General features: G+C 38.0%; 1 protein-coding gene across 2 annotated transcripts; it reads right to left on the bottom strand.

Annotated features, from left to right (window-relative positions):
- Positions 1–207: 207 nt before the first annotated feature.
- On the bottom strand, positions 208–17,678 carry TTPA (alpha tocopherol transfer protein). Of its 2 annotated transcripts, XM_014791523.2 has the most exons (5): positions 17,412–17,663; positions 10,346–10,499; positions 5,259–5,452; positions 3,527–3,637; positions 208–479 (listed from the first exon to the last, which is right to left on the bottom strand). In XM_014791523.2, the coding sequence occupies exons 1-5, from the start codon at positions 17,613–17,615 to the stop codon at positions 306–308; spliced, it is 837 nt and encodes a 278-aa protein (XP_014647009.2). In that variant the 5' UTR covers positions 17,616–17,663; the 3' UTR covers positions 208–305. The 2 variants fall into 2 exon arrangements, with proteins under 2 accessions (XP_014647009.2, XP_087276648.1); XM_087420522.1 differs by lacking the exons at positions 3,527–3,637; positions 5,259–5,452 and having other exon boundaries at positions 17,412–17,678.
- Between the last annotated feature and the right edge of the window lie 3,397 nt (positions 17,679–21,075).

The following is a 21,075-nucleotide window of genomic DNA, read 5'->3' as shown; positions in this document are numbered from 1 at the left end:
ATACAAAGGTGCACATGAATAGCTACTTTAGAGATAACTTTCTTTCAAGTGCAAAAATCAGGAATCTCTTCTATGCTTTTAAACTGTACTAACATTCAATTACTTCAAAGGTAAAGAAAACGCATATAGAAAGAAGTTTCCCAAATACTTGTGTTGCTCAAGTCAGATGATTTTTACATTTTTAAAGACCAATTAGACAAGCATTAATTAGTTTAAAAGATTCTTTTTCTTTCATTCATGTAACCAAGCAGGATCTCACTCATGTATTTTTAATTAGGAAGCCATTCACCTTAAATAACTTCTTCTCATTGAATGGTCTGTGAAATACTGCTGAGATAATTTTCAGACTTCATTATAAAATTTGTCCACTCCTGACAAATGTCCTCTATGGAGAATTCTTCACCACCATATTCCAGAGGCAGAATGTCCGGGAAATACTGAAGTAAGCTCTGTTTGTAATTGTTCCCATGCAGATGAATCTGAAATAGCCAAAATGTTTTAGAAGGTATGCCCTGTGCCCCTCAATATATAGATGCATTTCCAATGGAAAATCAACACCATAAAATAAGGTACTCTAATAACTTCTAAGATGGGAGAGCATGTACAAATACTACATCCTTTATTCCTCTGCTTATGAATCTAAAAATTTTACTTATGTTTAGATTGTGCTGCTTATGAATCTGATCATCTTATTGTTTCCTGATATTTGCGTTCTTATAACTATATAAGATTTATAAAAAGATATTCTTTCCCTCTTTCAAAAATAGAGTTTTAAAACTCTAAATAAAATTATCTTATACATTCTATTCCCTAATGTCCAAGTGATTCTTAGCAAAATATCTAATACCCTAGGACTGTTCTGTAGATCATAAAAATGTACTACCTGGTATTAGTAGTATTAAATAAAATATATATAATATAAAAACATATAAAATATTATGTATATTAAAATAATATATAAAATATATTATACATTATATATTATATTATACAGTTTATATATTATATTATTATATATTATAATATGATATATAATAATAAAAAATATATATCATTTAATATATAATATTAAATATAAATTTATACATGTAAATATATCTATAAATATAAATATATAAAATAAAAGCATATATCTAAGCACACAACCAGGTACCTGGGGAATAATTTATTTGGTGCAGTTGATGGATACTCTTGGCTGGTACAAAATTAAGAGACAAGAACCTTAAATTTTCAAATATTTTAAACTATAAAAATTGATCATATAATGCCCTGAAGTTAAAGCCTTGGAACCTTCAATTAAAAGCACATCTTGTCAAAAATAAATAAATAAATAACCTTTCTCCATCTGTTAGGGCCGAACGTTCACCTATACACTCGACAATTATTTAATAAGCACCTCCTGTGTGCTAGGATGTGGGGATTAAAAGGTGAATGAAACAAATCTCCTGTACTCAGGAACCTCACAGTCCCAATCCTTGATTTTTTTCTGAAATGTTTAAAATAGTATCAGCTAATTGAAAAGAAATTCTACTATCTCCTCAGGAAGGGGGGAATAAAAACATTCACAGGGTATTGCCACAATGTTGAAAGGGAGAAAAGCAGTTGGATCTGGCGCCCTGCCATTTTATCGTCTGTTTCATGTCAATTAACTTGCACTGAAATGCTTCACCTAACTTCTCAATTTTTTATTTTATTTTTCTTTCTTTCTTTTCTTTTTTTTTTTTTTTAGACATGGACAGATAGATGTAAGAGGTGTAGAGCTCTAGACTCACGGTGTTCTCAATGCTTGTCTTTGGGATAACTGGTCTTTTTTTTGATGAAGATTGGCCCTGAGCTACCATCTGTTGCCAATCTTCCTCCTTTTTCCCTTTTTTCTCACCAAAGCCCCAGTAGATAGTTGTATGTCATAGTTTACATCCTTCTAGTTGCTCTATGTGGGACGCCGCCTCAGCATGGCTTGATGAGCGGTATGTAAGTCCATATCCAGGATCTGAAATGGGGAACCCTGGGCCACTGAAGCAGAGTGAGACCTTAACCACTACGTCACTGGGCTGGACCCTATTTTTCTTTCTTTTTTGCTCATATTTTCCTATTTATTAGGTTCAGTTTATTGTTGTTTTTGTTTTTATTTGTCTAGAATATAACCCAAAATAGAAATACTTATTTTTATATCTTTCAGAGTTAAACAGAAGGTGGCCAGCTATTATCAAGCTACATTGAAGACAGGAAAAAAAATGAACAAACAAAAAACTTGACATTTACAAAAATACAAGAATGAAAAGTGGCCCTCTTCATAGGGGTGGTTTTTCTTGAAGACAGATAGAAACACCTACTGGACAACCTCAGAGAAGCTCTAGGGGCATAATTTTCTGACCAGATGCAAGAGGTTACATTTTCTTACTATGAAAAAATATATTTTCTAAAATTCCAAATATACCATTATAACTCACATTATCACTATTTATCTTTAAATAATTTTTGAGATTTAAATTGTCAAAGCTTTTAAAAGCTGTTTTGTGCTCATGCATTAAATGTTGCCAATGTTTGTTTAAATAAAAGCTGTAAAAATTATTCTTTACAGATTAATGTAGAAGACTGGTTGCCATTCTTGGGAACTCAGATTCTATTTTCAATACTTGAGATATATGAGATATTCACCTGAGGTAAGGCTCCACAGGATAGGTACAAAACATCAAATCTCTTTGCTTTGACTAACGTGACATTAAGTCACATACTTGGGTACTGTGGTTTTCAGTTACACATGTCTTATTTAAATATATTTAATTACTTTTTGCATATATAATACATTCACATGGCTAGAATCAAAACAAGATAAAAGATACACAGTGAAATGTCTTCCTCCCAGCCCTAATCTCATCCATCCCATCCATACCCCTACTCTGTTCCACATAGGTAACCACTTAGGTTGTTTTCTTGTATATCCTTTTAGTGTAATTTTTATGCAAATATAACTATAGATTCTGATTTCTCCCCTTTTTATACAAAAGATAGCATACCATAAACACTAGTCTGCATTTTCTTATTTCACTTTACAATACATCCTGTGAATCTTATTGTATTCCATTGTGTACATGCATCATAGTTTATTTAACCAATTCCCTGGTAATGAACACTTGGTGGTTTCCCATCTTCTGCTGCAATGAATCTTGTTGTGTATGTAATTTTGTTTCTATGCAGATATATCTGTAGGATAAAATCCCAGCAGTGCGCAGGCTGTTATTTTGATAACTATTACCACACTGCCCTCTATAGGGAATATACCATCTTACACTCCCACCAGCAATGTATGAGGCCCAGTTTCCCCACAGCCTCACTAACTTGATTTTTCTAAATTAAAAATAAACTTTAATTTATAAAAGTAGTTAGCTTGTTAGATAAATACTCAAAACAATGGGCTAATGGTGTGTGGGGGTGGGGGTGGAGAGATAATAAAACAATCCTTAAATTAAAAAAAATTGGAACATTTGGTACAGAGGAATAGGGACTTAAAATATGTTTTACTCACCCGTCCCTTAATTTTTTCAGTCAGGAATGGTTTAATCATGGAAAAGACAGCATCAAAAATTATTGGCTCATTTATCAAATGGATACCACGAACTTTTAATGGAAAGGAATCCTTTTGAAAATAAAAAATAATCTTATTAATAACAAAGCAGAGGTCAATATATATTCCTATTGACAAGTCCGTTCTCTTAACACTTGCTAAACTTACAGCAGTACCTGAAGTGTGATTTTATTTTCAAAATTGTTTATTCTGTCAATACAGTAGCCTGCTTTATAGTTCACTGTCACTAGATTAAGAAAAGACCTGTGGAAAGGTTTCACTCTGTAGCTTAGGTGAAGTACTTTAAGAAATACCTGCATCTTTCATAAATAAGACAGGAAATATCTTCCCCAATCACACATCAATGTTCTTTTCAAGAACAATGAGTCTTTTTGATATTTACATTTAAACTTTTCCCCCAATTTTTTTATTTTGAGAAAAAGATCAAACTTTCATAAAAGTTGAAAGAATAGTACAATAAACACACACTTTTAAACTTTTGACACAGGTATAAGTCTTTCACAACAAAGTAATACAGGCTTATGTCGAAGGTTTAAAAAGTTAAGAATTGAAAGAAAAACCCCATCAATAGTTTCCCTACCCAAAGATGTCTTGTTAATATAAAGACTTTTCCTGCTGAAGTTCTTTCATGCAAAATTCTTTTTGCATTCTATGCATAGCTTTTAAACATGTGTTATCAATTTGGGGCTTTTCCTTCCAGGTTCTTTCTATGAATATTTTTATTTTAAACATATTTGCTAATATGCTGTCTAAATGATTTGTACCATTTTGTTTCATTGATATAATACAATTTTTATAAACATTATGAATTTTAACATTGTTGCAACAATCCATCACATGGATTTACCATAATTTAAGTAACCATTTTCCTATGTCTGGACAAATAGCTATTTCTAATTTTATTCTAAAAAAATTCATGCTATAGTAACTATCTTTATCTATAAAAGGCAATGGTGGTTGTAAGTGCAACTTTTACATTCAGATGACCTGGCCTGAAATCCCCACTTCACTGCTGACAAAATGTGTCTGCTTGGCCATTGCTATGTCACCTCTTTGACATAACTAATTAATTTATAAAAAGGGGAAAAATAATAGTCATATGTCGTCATAGGCTTCTGTGGCCATTAAGCAGTAAGCACTTGAAACATTTAGCACAGTACCTGGCACATAGTAAGCTATTATTATTACATACAAAGTCTCTACTATATCTAAAATTATTACTTGGCTAGGTTCCCAAAAGTAGAATTACTGGGCAAAGATGATGGCCATTTTAAAAACTTTTTGATTTCTGAAAGAACTGTATCAATTTACAGCTACCAAGACTTATGTAAATTTTATTGTACCATTGCTACAAATATTGTTTTTTGAGTCAATTTTTTAATTTAGGAAGAAAAAATTAATAACAGAAAGATAAAGTCACCACATTATTGTTTAAATGTATAAATTCTGTGGTTACTAATTTTGAACATTTTCACAGTTTGCTGCAACAGTCTTTCTTTTATAAACTAATAATACTTTACTTCCTCTTAGCATTTTTGAACTCTATATATCATTTCTAAAACTTCATTTAATTTTTAATAAATGTACCCTCCCTTCTCTTTGTCTAACAGATAACTGAATTTAAATCGCTTATTTGCAATTATCATCGCAAAGAGTTAAAACATACACTTACTGTAAGAACAGCAGCAATCTTCTTGGCCACAGATGGGGTAATTTGAAAAGCATGAGAAAACTGCCAGCCTTCTAGATCAAAGATGGCCTTGATACCATTCCGCTGCGTTTCTAGCTCCTGTACAATAAGCTCGGATGTGATCAGACTTACACGAAACACATCATAAGCTGTGAAAACTTTTGGGTCCCAGTGTACTAAAAAAATAAAAAATAGCAAATCTCAGCATTGTATAGAGAATCACAGAGACTTACAAAGGGAGACCAACTCTTTTTAGACCTAAACGATCAGTAGAAATAAAAACAAATACAAAAATCATGACTTGAATAATAGATCAAATTGATGGTCCAAGAATGCGTGCCTGCTCCTCCCTCCCTCCTCAGATCCCTAGCAAAGAATAGATTTTTAAGAGCATGAGGGAAAAAAAAGAATGAATATAGGCTGGATTTGATTGCCATATGAAACTACAGCCCAAAACATGCAAGAGAGTGCTGTGGCTAAAGATGGGAATGCCTCTGGGTAGGCTCCAAAGTGAGAGGTGTTGGAAATGGGAAAAGCAAGGGCCTGGATTAGGAAGAGTATCTAGGACCCTACCGTAACCAAAGAGGTTGCTAAGCAAAATGCATGAGGAGCAGACAGGGGGCTGATCTCTCTGACATCTCTCAGTCACAAGCAGCATGTAGCAGCCATGTCCATATAGGCTAGAATGCTAAGCGTGGGCTTTGGAAAGCAGCGTCAAGGCAGCACTCAGGCAGCTGCCCACACCCAGGAAAAACAAGAAGTACCTGTGCTAGGAAGAGGAGTTGGTAATCTTAAAAAAAAAGTATGCATCCATTAAGAATTATAATATTTTTAAAAACACACACAAAGAAGAGAGGAACCAAACTCAATAGAGAAAGGCACTAAATCCAAGGAAACAGTTAATAAAGAAAGAGACATTAAAAGAAGCGAAATAGTTTCAGTGGGGAAAAAAAAGATACTGTAGTCTATTATTATAAGAAGACGCTCTTATTAAAAAGAATCATTTGAGATCTTGGAAAACTTAAGCAAATCTCAGTCGATGGGACAAATGACAGAAAAGACACAGCCAATGAGTGAATATTGGTTTGGAACATCAAGCTGAGCAATTCCCTCAAACTCAGCACAAAAGAGCCAAGAGTTGATATGTATGAATAAAAAGTTGAGAGACATGTAGCTAGCTCCAGAAGTTTCAACATCCAACTAATTAGAGTTCTGCAGGGCAACAATACAGACACTAGGGAACAGAAGAGAGAGGAATAGTCACAGTAGAGAAAAATTTTCCAAAGCCAAAAAAAAGATGCAAGTCTTCAGATTGAAGGTTCCATGGAGTGCCTAACAAGACAAATGAAAAAGGGTAAAACAGATTCATGACTAAGTAACAGTAAAATTTCAGTAAACCAAAGTTTCTGGCTTAGACAACTGGGTAGAATGATGGTACCATTTATTGAGATAGGAAACACTGGAAGAGAAATGTTTTGGGAGGAAAAGATCATACATAGTTCTGGACATGTTGAAATTGGTGACTGTGAGACACCTAGTTGCATACAGCGGGAATAGGGAGCCGGTTGTATGGATCCTTGGGGACAAAGAGATGATGGGGTGAAGACACAAATCTGAGAGTTGTTTGTGCTTATATGACAGCCTACGACAGCAATTATCTTAGATCTATGTTTATCTTTGTTATAGTAGAGAGATAAAGTAGCATAAGAAGAGGAAGCTAAGGCCAATGTCCTAAGGAATTTCAGAATGTAAAGGGTGAGTATACTAGGTGGTGCCAGCAAAGGACACTAACTGAGAAGGGGCAGCCAGTTAAGTTGGAGGAAAACCCTAGGAGAATGTGGCATCAGAGAAGCCAAGCGGAGAGGATATCTCAAGAAAGGAAGTGGTTTGCTGTGTGGAGAGGTCAAGTAAAACGGGACTAAACGTGTCCATTAGATTTGGTGAAAAGAAGGTCGCTGATGATTTTTACGGTCATTTCAGCAGAGAGGTGGGGATGAAACCAGATCAGGGTGGATTGAGAGGAACTGTGAGAAAATATGGATGGTGAACATCACTGATTTGCGAAGTCTGGCTGAGAATGAGAGGAGTGGGGAGACAGCTGGAGGGTCTTGTGGGATGGAGGAGGAGCTTTTGTTTTGTTTTAGATGGCTGACCCTTAACACATGTAAATATTAACGGGTAGTGTCTATAGCAAGGAAAAATTTGAAGGTATAGACAGAGAAGAAATATTCAGAAGTATTAGGGAAGGCAAAATGAGATTGCCCTTTGTTTTTTAAAAGCCTCAGATTCCTGGTAAGAATTTGAGTAATCAATCCATGGATAACCCAGCTCAAATATACTATACTACTTCAGACATTGGCTGAGAGCTACAATGATGAAAAACATGAGGAGAACAACTGAAAGTCTGCAGTTCAGAAAACAGTTACTGACCTAAATTTCTGAGCCTACCACCATGGTTGTCTAGACCGGTGTTGTCCAATACAGTAGCCATTAGCCACGTGTGGCTATTTAAATGTAAATTAATTGATTCAATTAAATAATTAAATAAAATTAAAAATTCAGTTTCTTGGTTACAATAGACACATTTCAAGTGCTCAACAGCCACTAGTAGGATGGTGGCTACTGTAGAACAATTTCATCATCATAGCCAGTTCTATTGGGTAGTGCTGGTCTACACTCTATGCTCCTTTAAGGCAAAAGGAAAACATGTTAATTTTCAGTTCCTTTTCCAGCATATATCTAACATTTATTGAGTACTTATTGCATACCAGGTAATGTTCAAATTATATATTTTATACATGTTACAAGATTTAATACTCAGCAGCAACCCTATGAGATAGGTTTTTACTATGCCCATTTGACAGATAGAAAAATGGAGTTACAGCAACACAGCTAGACCAGACAGCAGAGCTGAAATTCCAACCCAGGCAACGGCCCTAGAACTTGCATTCCTAAGAACTAAGCCACGGTCAAAATTTAACACTCACTGTTAAATTTTACTTTTGCTGCTGTAGCATAGTAGTAAGTCTCAAAAGGCATAAAATTACATCCTCTGGCTTGTCGGCTAATAATGGCAGAAACTTACTTTCACCTTGGGTTGTCCTGCTGAACTGGAGAAAAAGGCTCGGTGCATTTTCTCATTGCTTTTACTGCACAAGAGATTACCGAGGAAAGGTGATTATGCTAGCATTCTACCAAAAACCTCTACTACAGATGTCCTTGTTTAGTTCCTCCCATTAATTCAATTACGTTTAGAAAAATTATAAATCTTCATCCTATCCTTTCATTTTACTCATAAAACTCTTCTGAGTTTCTCCTTTTCACCCTATAATAACATAGGTTATTCTATATAACACACAGGAGATTTTTGCTGCTTACCCTCTGTTCTGACCATCACTAAACCTACATGTTTTCTTGATTTTAAAATCTCTTTGAGTTAAACAGTACACTTATAATTTAATATACTACAAGAGACCCTGGCTAGACAATAGAAGACTATCAATTCAGTGTTAAGGTGTTTCTGATTAAAGTAGCACATTTGCTTTTTCACTATCAAAGTACCATGTTTACTTCTTAACTTGCCCCAGTTAGTTTATGAACAAACTTGAAAAAACTCCCGACAGGCAGTGCAGAGCCAGGACACTTGCGGAAAGAATCATCAGTAGGTTTCAGTTTTATGCTCCTGGGACCCCTGAGTCGGGTTGCCAGATAATATATGATGCCCAGTTAAAGTTGAATTTCAGATAAATAGGATATATTTTTTAGTATAAGTATGTGCCAATTATTTGCTGTTTATCTGAAATTCAAAAGTAACTGGACACTCTATATTTTTATAAAATACAGGTTTGCTTGCTACATAAAACATAGATACTTTGCTAAATCTGGCAACTCTACCCCAAGGAACTCATGGAACTTCATTTAACATCCTATAACACTGGTGGGGCAATGAGAAGACAGAAAAGACAGTGTGATATCTGTTTTATAGGCAACGACTTCATGAATAACCCAGTTGTATGTGACACATAAGCTGGAGCAAAAAACTAGAATCATTCTACTCAGTCTTCTGATACCCTTTCAAGAATTAAATGCAGCGTCTTCTTGCAAGAAAGCAAACAGTTGAGTTACAGGCAGGTATCTTATCTATAAGCAGGCAGGAAAAGCAATTCTATAAATAATGTAAAGTTCCCTAGAATATTTACAGATGTAAAAGTTTGTGTAAGACTATAATTTATAAGATTCTGCTCATGAAATGTGAGTTATCTTTGCCCTTCCAACTGGGCCATGAGAGGATGCTGGGAGCAGTATGAGTCCTTTTCCATTATACACCATTTTTAATCACACACAAGTCTAAGGAAGGGTCAGAAGTTACAGGCTATAGGTCACCAACCTACAAGAAACACTAGGAAGACCTAATGGTGAAAAAGGGAAGCAGTGAAAACAGAGGGGCATGTGGAATTCAGTGTTGTCAACATTTCCCAGGGGTGCTGCCAAGAAGAATGAGCTCCTTGCTCCTCGGCCTGGGGCATTATCCAACTAGCCATTCATTCACTCACTCCAAAAATGTTTAACAAATACCCACCAGGTGCCAGGCCCTGGTTTCAGTGCTTGGGATATATCAGTGAACAGAACAGACAAAATCCATGTTCTTGTGGAGATTCTATGATTATAGTTCAGAATTCTTATTTGGATTTCCTACTAAGCATTTTTGAAACACTACCTTAGTCTTTTTCACCTTTTCCCCCTATTTCTCTTCTCTGTTTTCTTTTATTCTTATTTTATAAAGCTGATTGTGTGGAAGAATGGAGTTTTGGTTTTTATTAATTTTATTAATGGAGTTATAAATTATATAATTATAAAATTCATAAAATTTTATTAATTTTATTAATGGAGTTCATTGTTTTTTATTAATTTTTTCACAAGCCCGTTTTATTATATTTGGGGGGGCACTGAAATCTAAATTAAACTTAAGTTAAAATCTAAAAACCTAAATGCTTAAATATGGACACATTGAAGCTGTCTATATGGCAGTCAAGAAAAACAAAGAGGAAGAAGTGCTGTGTGTGACTTACCAATTCTATAAAGAAGAACTTTGCTGCCCGTGGGATCTCTGGCTCTCAGGACGCCCACGTAGCCAGCTTTCAGAAGGCCAAGAATACTTCTAGGATGTAGGTCTGCACTTATTTCTGGACATTCTGCTCTCCACTTATAATAGTTTTTTAGTAACTGAAAAATAAAATTAAAATTGTCTATAGATAGCATACACGGTAAGCACTTTGTAAAAATGGTAGGAAAGCCTGGCATTCCGTGTGGCCCTTGCCATCCATTATGTCAGGATTTTAATCTGGGGTGTCTTTTTAGCTGTTAAAACTAAGTTTCCCCATCAAGGATCTCAGGTGATAGGAGTTAATCACAAATTCAAAGTTGAGTAATTTTCCTTTGTCTCCTGTGGCAAATGGTCTCCAAAGATGGCTGCCAACAACTCCTCCCCTCCGGGTGTACACAGGCCATTGCTCCCATCCAGAAGTGGAATCCATCTGATTCCTTCCCCTGGAATCTGGGCTGGCCTTACAACTTGCTTTGACTGATAGAATGTGGCAGAAGTGACACCGCACTAGGTTTTAAGAAGTCTGGGACCTTCTGCTTTTGCTTTTTGGGATCTGAACAACCCGTAAGATTACTAAACGGTAAGTCTACATGGAGAGAGACCCTGGAGGATGAGAGGCCATCCTGGATAGTGTGACCTCAGCCGACTTCCCATGTGCTGCAGTGTGGAGCAGAGACAAGCTGTGCCCGTCGAGCCCTGCCCAAATTGGAGAATCACAAACAAACAGTTGTGGTTTAGGCCACGAAATTTTGGGGTGATTTTTTTACTCTGCAGTAGGTAACTCAACATCCACCTTTAGTCTTTTTTGAAATAAGGAAGAATAGAAATCAATCAAATGAATTAACTCTACGAATATTGTTTGAACGTCTACAATGCTCCAGGCACTGTTTTAGGCCTATGAGTGACAGCTGTGAACATTAAAAAATCCCTGCTCTCCTGGGAGCTGACCTGTTGGTGACAACTGGATCCTACAGGCCATGCCATGTAGTAAGGTTCTGCTTCTTCAGAAAAACCTTGGTTCCTCCTCTTATCATCTGTGTGACCTCGGGTAAGTGTTTCACTCTTCTGAGTCTCATTTCCTCAATATCTGCCTTGGAGGGTCATGTGTAAAACGCACATGGGCATAAGGAGCAGTAGTTAGCGCTGCCATTCTTATAGTAGGGAACGTTATCAGGATTAATCATCCAAGTATTTAGTGCAGATTTATATTAAAAATAACTAAAATTTTTTGGGTTTTCTTTCCTACAAAAAAGAGCTAAATCAAAGATACAAAGGGACATCTCTGTACCACTGCTATACTTTTTACTAATAGAAAAACAACAAAAATCAACTTTGTTAATAGTGGGGTGCATTCAGAGAGCCTGCAGAACTGTATGCCTGGATATTAGGTCTTAGCAAAATATGGTTTGAAGGACTCTTGTTTTCTTTTTTTCCCAAAAGAACCACAAATAATGGTTACTCTGCACTTACAAATAATACAAACATTGCCAGTGTATTGTGGAGAATACTAAAATCAAATTACATATTTAAAACTTATTATATTTTAATTTTCTGCTATGATTTCCAGCATTCTCAATTTTTCTAAAATGACGATATATTTGAGTTTAAAGAGCTCTATTAGCATGTGGAACTGAAGTTCAGATGAAAGGAAAGGACAAATTTTATATCTGAGAGTCACTGGAATGAACGTGATCACTGTGACCATAAAGCAGTAATGATCGGAGGAGAAACTACAAATACAAATTTCAAAAAATCAAGTAGAGGGTAAAATTCTGAGCCTTGGTAAGTGTCAGTGTCTGGGAATGGCTGGAGGAAGAGAGAAGCTGGTTGGACCATAGGAGAAACGGCACTATGGTGTAGAGAAGAGAGGAAAAATGTGTGTGTTGTTCTGCTCCTATCTTCTTCTCTCTCTCTGACATTGTCTCCCTCTCTTTCTCTCTTTCTGTCTTTCTCCTTCTCTTTCATTTCTGCATTTAACAGACTTTTCTTAACTGTTTAAAAAAAGAGAACACAGCTAAGAGGTAAATGCAATAGAGAGGTAAGAAAGAAAACAAGTCAGTAAATTTGCCAACAAACAAATAATTGGCGACCTAAATAGCAGATTCCAAAAGCAGTTAAGAGCAAAAGGCACATTGTAGATTCTGATATATTCATTCTACTCTATCAGATGAATTTCTCTTCTGCTTCCTGTCTTAGGGGGCATAAGAATAAGTGTTAATAGCATTTGACAGTGCTTCTTACTTTTTTGATAGTTCCCTCAGGCATAAAAATAGTCCTTTTAATTCTGATTCAAGCAAAATGCTAGAAGCAGCATATTAGCTCCTATACAGAAATAATTTTATTTTCCCATGGAACCATAAAAGTCATGGCTTCATTAAAAGGGATCTTTTAGGGAATAGAGGCAGAGCCCTCAGCTTATTCATCTCTGCAGAGTGCTAGGCACCTAGGATACAGGTACATGTGTTGAATGAAAGAATAAATTCACTCATGAGTAAACCAGCTGGATCCACACACTTGAAAAATGACTTTTGTAAAGATGCACAAATCACTCATACCTCTGACATTTAACCTTTGCAAATTGAAAGATCTAAGCCCAGGGCTTGCCCCACGGCTTAGCGGTTAAGTGCGAGCACTACACTACTGGCGGCCCGGGGTCGGATCCCGGGCGCGAACCAATGCGCCACTTCTCCAGCCATGCTGAGGCCGTGTCCCACATACAGCAACTAGAAGGATGTGCAACTATGACATACAACTATCTACTGGGGCTTTGGGGAAAAAAAGGAGGAGGATTGGCAATAGATGTTAGCTCACAGCCAGTCTTCCTCAGCCAGAAGAGGAGGATTGGCATGGATGTTAGCTCAGGGCTGATCTTCCTCACAAAAAAAAAACAAAGTTATAAAAAAAAAAAAGAAAGAAAGATCTAAGGCTGGATCTTGGATTATTACTTTTCTACTTATAAATAAATTCAAAGGTCCAGCTGACATAAACAAATTATGTAAGTGACGGAAACTACTACTGAGCAATTCTCAAACGAACCACTGAAAGTCCACAACAAAATTGGCTGCAAGGGAATATTCATTATTGGAAGGCATCTGTTTTGTGCAAGTAGGAATAAATAAATATAAAGTTATGGTTTATTTTAACTATGCTTTGTAATAGAGCAGATTTCTTCTTACATTTTTCATGTACTTTCAAACAAAATAACGACCATATTCGGGCCCTTTTAATAGGGTTTAATGGCATCATTTCAATTCCTCCTCACAACCATGCTGAGAGGTAACTATTGTTATCCCTCTTTACAGAAAAGAAAACTAAAGCTCAGAGAAGTTACACAATTGTTTAAGGGCAATAACTCTCAGGAGCAGAAGTGGAGACTGAAACTGACATGTGATATGATACATTTTACAGGAGGGAAGTTTCATATTTAGAGGGAAATTAGCAGGGAGAGTCAACAGAGTTTTGAAAACTTTGAAGTCTTTGGGAAAACCATAAAAATAACTAAAGGATAAAAAACTTATGACATGGAGCAAAAATATAAAGAACTGGACTCCTCACTTGTGAAAGACAGGAATTCACAAAAATATGTAGGACAGAGATTTACAGTTGGTTGTTTTTGTGTTCATTGTTTTAAACAGAAGGGGCCAGAGTAGTTAGTGTACTTGAGAACACAGGCTCCCCTGAATTTCACCCAGGTTCAAATCCCGGCTCACCGCTTAGTAACTGTGATTTTGGACTACTTAACGCTTTACATCTCAGTTTCTTCTAAAATGAGAAAATACTGAGATAATCCACACAAACACTAACTACCAAAGTACCTGGCACTCCATAAACTATTAGAATTATAAAAACCTCTTTAATTTGTTATAACTTCAAATACAAAAACTAGAACAATGAGAAATTTCATTATAACTGAGGGACTTAAGCTTTCTTTATACACTAAAACTCCGGGGCTTTTATAAATAAGGGAGTTTGAGTTGAATTAACTGCCTTTGTGGAGGAAAATGACAAAATAGTTTTACATTCTAAGCTTTTCCCTCTCCTTTTTATGTTGGCAGAAAAGTCAGGCCAAGAGTTCACGGACAGAAACTTGATCCCCAGCCAGTGGATTTAGACACAGTCCTACTAGCTAATTCCTCAAGGACATGGTGCAGAGAAAACAATTCAGGGAAATAAAGGATGCAGGAAAAAAAAACAACAACAGAGGCTGGAGGTAAATTTTATTTCTTCTGTTTAGACATTACTTTTAAAAAAGCAGCTATGGGGCCAGGCCCCTGGCGTAGCGGTTAAGCGCGCGCTCCGCTGCTGACAGCCCGGGTTCAGATCCCGGGCGCGCACCGACGCACCGCTTGTCAGGCCATGCTGTGGCGGCGTCCCATATAAAGTGGAGGAAGATGAGCACAGATGTTAGCCCAGGGCCAGTCTTCCTCAGCAAAAAGAGGAGGATTAGCATGGATGTTAGCTCAGGGCTGATCTTTCTTACAAAAAAAAGCAGCTAAAATGAAATCTGTAAATCACACACACTGTTTATTGTTAGTGCCTCTCCACATATATATGTTTAATGCCTCATATAAACTGCACTCTTCATAGGATCTGAGATTGTGTCTTCACATTTAGTAGCTGCTGAGTAAATATTAGCTTATTATTCACGATGTTGGGACACCTGGGTAGTCATCTGACCAAATAAAAATAAATAAAGTCAGATTCCTACTTTATTCCTAACATCAAAGTAAATCCCAGTAGATCAACAATTCCAACATTAAAAAGAGAAGCTGTAAATTATTAGAGAAAATTCTGGGGAGAAGAGCTTATAACACCCAGAAGCAATCAGATAACAATCTAATCAATATATTTGATTACATAAAAACTTTTAAATTCTGCACAGAAAGAAAATAGTACAATCTCAAAAGACAAACAACAAACTAGGACAAAAGCTTATTTTCTTTAATACATAAAGATATTTTATGAATAAAAATATTGTATATTTTATGTAAACAAAATGGAAGAAAATGAACAAATGGCAAAAACAGGCAGTTAACTGGAAAAGAATTTAAAAATTTTAAATAAATGAAAGATGATTAACTTCATTTGTAATTAAATAAATTCATATTATAATAATAATGAGAATCAGTTCCTCACCTATCAGGTTGGCATACAGATCACAATGTTTGATAATACACTGTGGGTGATAATATGGAGAAAAAGGCACCATTTTGTAATATAGAAGTGATAAAGTTAGTGCAAACACTTTGGAGGATAGTTGTTATATTCATCCACACTGAAAATGCATATCTCACTTCATCCTGGAATTTTGTAAGTTGCACTTAACCTATAAGGACATATTCCTATTTTCTCACAAAGACAAATGTACAAAGACATACTAGAATACCCAGTTGGTGATGGAAGAAATTCCATTTGTCTTGTTTATTGCATTTTGTGTATTGCCATGCAACTCATAGGAGTTCAAAAATAATCATTGAATAAAGGAATGAACAGCATGCACGGGCACCATCGCCATTGGCTGATGACAGTTCCTATGTCCAAGAACAGAGGACTAGTAAATCAAATTGAATATAATAAATTCATACAGTGGAATAGTACACAGCCCACAGAAGAATAAGATATATGTACACATGCTGAAATAAGATGATATCTATGATAAACTAGGTAAAAAAGGCAAAACGTAAAACACATACATACGCTTGTGTGAACGTAGACTATATGGAAAGATAAACAGGAAACAGTTAACAGTACTCCCTCTGGGTAGACGGTGTGCCAACTAAGGATTCGAGCTGGGAACTGTTTTCCTTTAGAAAGGTAGTTTTAGGGGCCGGCCCCCTGACATAATGGTTAAAGTGTGTGCGCTCTGCTGCTGGTGGCCTGGGTTGGGATCCCTGGCACGCCTATGCATCACTTGTCAGGCCATGCCTTGGCTGTGTCCCATATAAAGTGGAAGAAGACGGGCACGGATGTTAGCCCAGGGCCGGTCTTCCTCAGCAAAAAAAGAGGCAGATTGGCATGGATGTTAGCTCAGGGCTGATCTTCCTCACAAAAAAAGCAAGTTACTTTTAGAAATTTACTTTGTACTCTTTACTATTTATGGATTTTTTTTTTACCATACCTACTCTATACTTTTTCAATTAAAAATTAGTTATCAGCAATTAAAAAACCTCATCTGAGACATGTTGGGATTCTGCCTCCCAGCTCACAGAGTGACACTGAGCCAGGCACTTGGAGAAACGGCTGGATCAGGTTCAATTGCTGGGTGCTTACTATGTGCTGGGCTCTGTGCTGAGTACATCGTGTTCTGTTAAATTGGTTAATGTTCAATCCTGGAAACCACCCAATGAGGTAGGCGTTCTCACCACTACTTAACAGATGAGGATGCTGAGGTCGAAGGGACAGAACTCAAGGTCGCATCCCTCTTTCTGATTCCTGTCTTCCCAACACCCCTTCTCTCAACCAGCTGTAACGTACCTGGAAACACAAAAGAACAGCCTCATCCCCGACCCTTCCACTCAAATACACTGTACTGCTTTGCTGTCTTGACACTTCAGTATTACTATCAATAATACTATTTTGCTAGAATTTGGCTTTAGACATTCAGTTTTACTGGCAATTTCATTTTCCCCGCCACATCTGCTCAAATGTGATCAATCTAGGCTTTCTACTTCTCAACTGTTACTTTGTTTTATATCACTGGCTTTCGCCACAGAGAGGAAAGGCATTTCCCCAAAACTTTACGGGTTCGGGGGACCCATCTCGGGCAGAGTTCCGCTGTCTGGGGTCAAATGGACCATCACTTCAGAGGGCTCCAGCTTTTTCTAGGTTTCCAGTTTCCATGACCCAGAGAAACTGGAAGGACCGGTGCCGGATTGCTGAGAACACCTGTAGCCACAGAGCCCGCGCCCAGTGCGTTAGGGGCGTGTTCCCATCAACGTCCGGCTTGAAACTTGGCCTTTCGCGGGGGTCTGGGCACAGCCACAGGGAGCCAGCCCAGTCCGCACGGTGGAGAGAGCAAGGAGGCACCTTACCCGCCAGGCCAGGTCGAGGTCGAAGTCCCGGGCGCGCAGGAACCGCAGCAAGAAGGAGTCGGTGAGCGGCAGCGGCGTCTCCGGGACGCCCTCCGCCCGCGCGCGTCGCCGCAGCTCCGCCAGGCTCGGCTGCAGCAGCGGCGAGTGGTCGGGCAGCGCGCTGAGCTGCAGCCCCGCCGCCGGCCCCGGCCGCACCTCTGCCATGCCCGCCGCCGCGGCTCCGGCCCCGCTGCCCCGGGCGGCCGGGAAAAGCGCGGCCTCCGCGCCACCCCCGGGCCCTCCTCCGGTGCCGCTGCCGGGCGCACACCCACCCCCCGCCCCGCCCGGCCGCGGCGGGCCGCGCACTCTGGAGAGTGGCTGTGCCGGAGCTGCCTCCCGAAAGGAAACCACGTGGTGTCCCCAGGGGCCTGATCATTCCAAAGGCTCCGTATAGTAATCTGACTTCCTCCAGGCAGGGAAGTCACTTGTGTTCGACGGCGAGCGGACAATGTCATAAAAGTTTGTTTGCCTACTTTAATTGTGATTAGTTCGGCTGTTTGAAAAATAATCTGCTGGAGAACTTTCTTTTCTTCGTTCCTTTCCCCCCTCTCTTCACACTCTCTCTGCCACCCTCCCTTCTTTCCTTCGTTCCTTCCTTCCTTCCTTCTCCCTCCTTCTCTCTCTCTCTCTTTCTTCCTTCCTTCTTTGTCTTGGATCTGGAAGGAGCCTTAGAACAACCATTTGCTGGCACTGTGGCAGACTCGCTAATGAGCCCTCCTCCGTACTCCTTCCGTTAAGACTCCGAACTGACTCCCCAACTCAAACCGTATTACAGCAGGGGGTTCGGAAATACACATTTCATAATGCCACCTTAACTGATGCACGACTCTTCTCATTCCTCCCTATCCAGGCAGTCTCAGCTCTTGGCACTTTACCTTGTTGGTGAGGTATACCAATAATGACTAGCAAGTGCCAAAAAATTTTAAACACCCTATACTTCCTCTGTTACGCTCCACCACCACGTCTAGTCTCTCCATGGACAGTCCAAAGCCCTTATATGACCTCTTCCAGGTGATCTCAAGTAATGAAGATGAAGCAAGGAAATGATGTGGAAACGAGCAAGGTTGTTATAATGGCCTTTTCTTGATCTCTACCCATTGCAACTATCCTAGAATTGACCTGTCTCCCCAAGGGGAAATCCATGAGACTAGTTCTTACTGAATATGTACAGTGTGACGGGTAAATGCTAGAATTGCACAAATAAAACCAAAGCTTTGCCTTTAAGAAGCTCAGAGGGTGGTAAGAGAGACTGCCATAAGAATAGTTACTGAAGGGCTACTGTGTCCAGACCTTGTTCTAGGTCCTGAGGGTACGCCTGTGAGCAACACAGACAAAACCCTTTGTCTTCGGGGGGTTTTCATTTCTGTGGAGGGAGACAGACAATACACAAGATAAATAAGTAACAAAATATGTTCTGAGAGATGGCAATAAGTGCCAGCGGGAAACATAAAGCAAGAGAGGGGAACACACCTACAGCGATGTTGCAATAAACAGCAGCAAGAGGTGAGGAAGTGGCGCAAGGATCTCAGGGATATCAGGTCGCAGGCTTTGACTTCTCTTCTGAGGGAGTTGGGAGAGCCAGTAAATAATCAGAATCCAATGAGAAAGCTGTTGTAAATGAGTTGAGATTCCACGCTTTGATTTTCACTTGGAGTGAGATGGAAAGCTGTTGGAGTACAGGTTTACAATTCAACGTGAAGACTGTGATGAAAGAGGTCGGGAGAAAGTGCTGTGGGAATACAGGAAGGCTTCCTGACTCTGCTTGAGATCTGGGAAGGCTCCGCAAAGAGGGCACATTTGCTTGGCCTGAGTGGATGCATCGGGCAAATGTGCCAGGTGAAAGAGAGAGGCGGAGATCAAGAAGAAGATACTAGTTAAAAGGAGTAGACCGTGCAAAGCCTTACTTGGAGCTCTAAATAATTAAAACTACAAGGAAAGCCAGTCTTCTCTAGGAGCTTAAAGTGTTTAAAAGTAAATTAACCAGAGTATATATAGCATGTTTTCTTCTCTTTAAAGTTTTTTTCAACACATTCTTCTACTTGTTCTTAGTAATTGGCATCTGCTTTTTTTGAAATTAGGGAGAAAGTTCAGTGACAGATCACAGACACAGCTATAGTATCAAGCTATAGTATCCTTTTTTGGAAGTGAGCTATGTATTGATATGGAGTTCAAATTTATTTCTGCATTTGTGAAGCTCTTATAAGATAAACACAAAAGAATATTTACTGATTGATTGATTGCCGTTAAACTCAGTGAATATGGAAGCAACATGGGGCCCAGATGGCCGTGAGACATGACTCCTAAATACCCGAGAAGCAGCAGTGGATATCTGTAACTAAAACGTGATGCAATGCCAATGTCCACAGTTAGTCTCAGTGAAGAAAAGAGTGCATTGTTAAGAAAAGAGAAAGAATAACAGTTGAAGTGGTGGAGTAGACGTATAAGGTGAGACCCCTACACTAAAACTTGGTAAGATTTTTGTTAAATGACGCAGACCATGCTTGTGTCTTTCGACGAAGTCTTGGATCTGTATAAAATTTTTTGAATTTTTGGCACAAGTTTTTAGGAGCTGTTACTCAATTTTTGTTTTGAAGTGTTTTCAGTTTTGCTCCGCTCCCATTTGACTCGGGTGAGTTCTCATGCTTACTGCAAATGCATCCAGGGCTCTGGTACAAAGATTCCAAAGAGGTTTCTGGAACTAATGGTATGAAGAAATTTATAAAAAAATGGGAGGAAAAGGTAGTTAATATTTGTATGACTAGCTTACAATTTATTCTGAAATTATTGAACAATTATTCATTAACATAATGATTCATAAGTACACTAATTAGTTTATTTTACTTCCAGCTTCACAAGAAAGACATAAATACTGTTTATCACTGTTAAGCGATAACTTTCAAAAAGGGATAAAATTATGACTCTCATACACATAAAAATGAACACGTGTGAAAGATTTTCTTTAACTTGTAGGCAGGGAACGTGGCAGATGTTATAAGAGGATCAAAGGAGAAGTCAGAACAGCACACATTTATGTGGAGTAAAGGATGTTGAAATGAATGTGCAAATGGGGACAAAACTAACTTCTTCCACAATGAGTGAGAGAGGGCAACTGAAACCCTACCAGGTAGGACAGGATTTGCATGTTCTTAGACAAGAGCTCTTTGTCATTGCTGTCAGTTGTCTGTAATTTACAGAGTTGTGAAATAGCCTAGATAGAATCAGAATAGATAATCCAGAGCAGGTCATCTAGAGTCTAAACAATGCATAGTTTTCCACCGAAGCACAAATTTTATGTTACGTCACTTGGGAAACCATATTTAAAAAATTTTAGAGTATATTTATTATGGAAAATTTCAAACATATGTAGAGAGAATAGTAATGAATACTCGTGTACAGCCTGTTTCAGCAATCAGTGATATTTCGCCAGTCTTGTTTGACCTGCCTCTCCCACTTTTCTAATAGGCTGAAATATTTTAAAGAATACCTACTTATCATATCATTTTCCTGGTAAATACTTTAATATACATTTTTTTCTTTTTTTATTTTACTGCAATACCATTTTTCACACCTAAAAAAATTAGCAACATTTCCCCAATATCATCCAATACCCAGTCTATATTCAAAT

Source organism: Ceratotherium simum, chromosome 31 (assembly GCF_057802395.1).
Source record: "Ceratotherium simum simum isolate JZ-2026a chromosome 31, ASM5780239v1, whole genome shotgun sequence".
In the NCBI taxonomy this organism is placed as follows: domain Eukaryota; kingdom Metazoa; phylum Chordata; class Mammalia; order Perissodactyla; family Rhinocerotidae; genus Ceratotherium; species Ceratotherium simum.
This window is presented reverse-complemented; position numbering and strand designations above follow the sequence as displayed.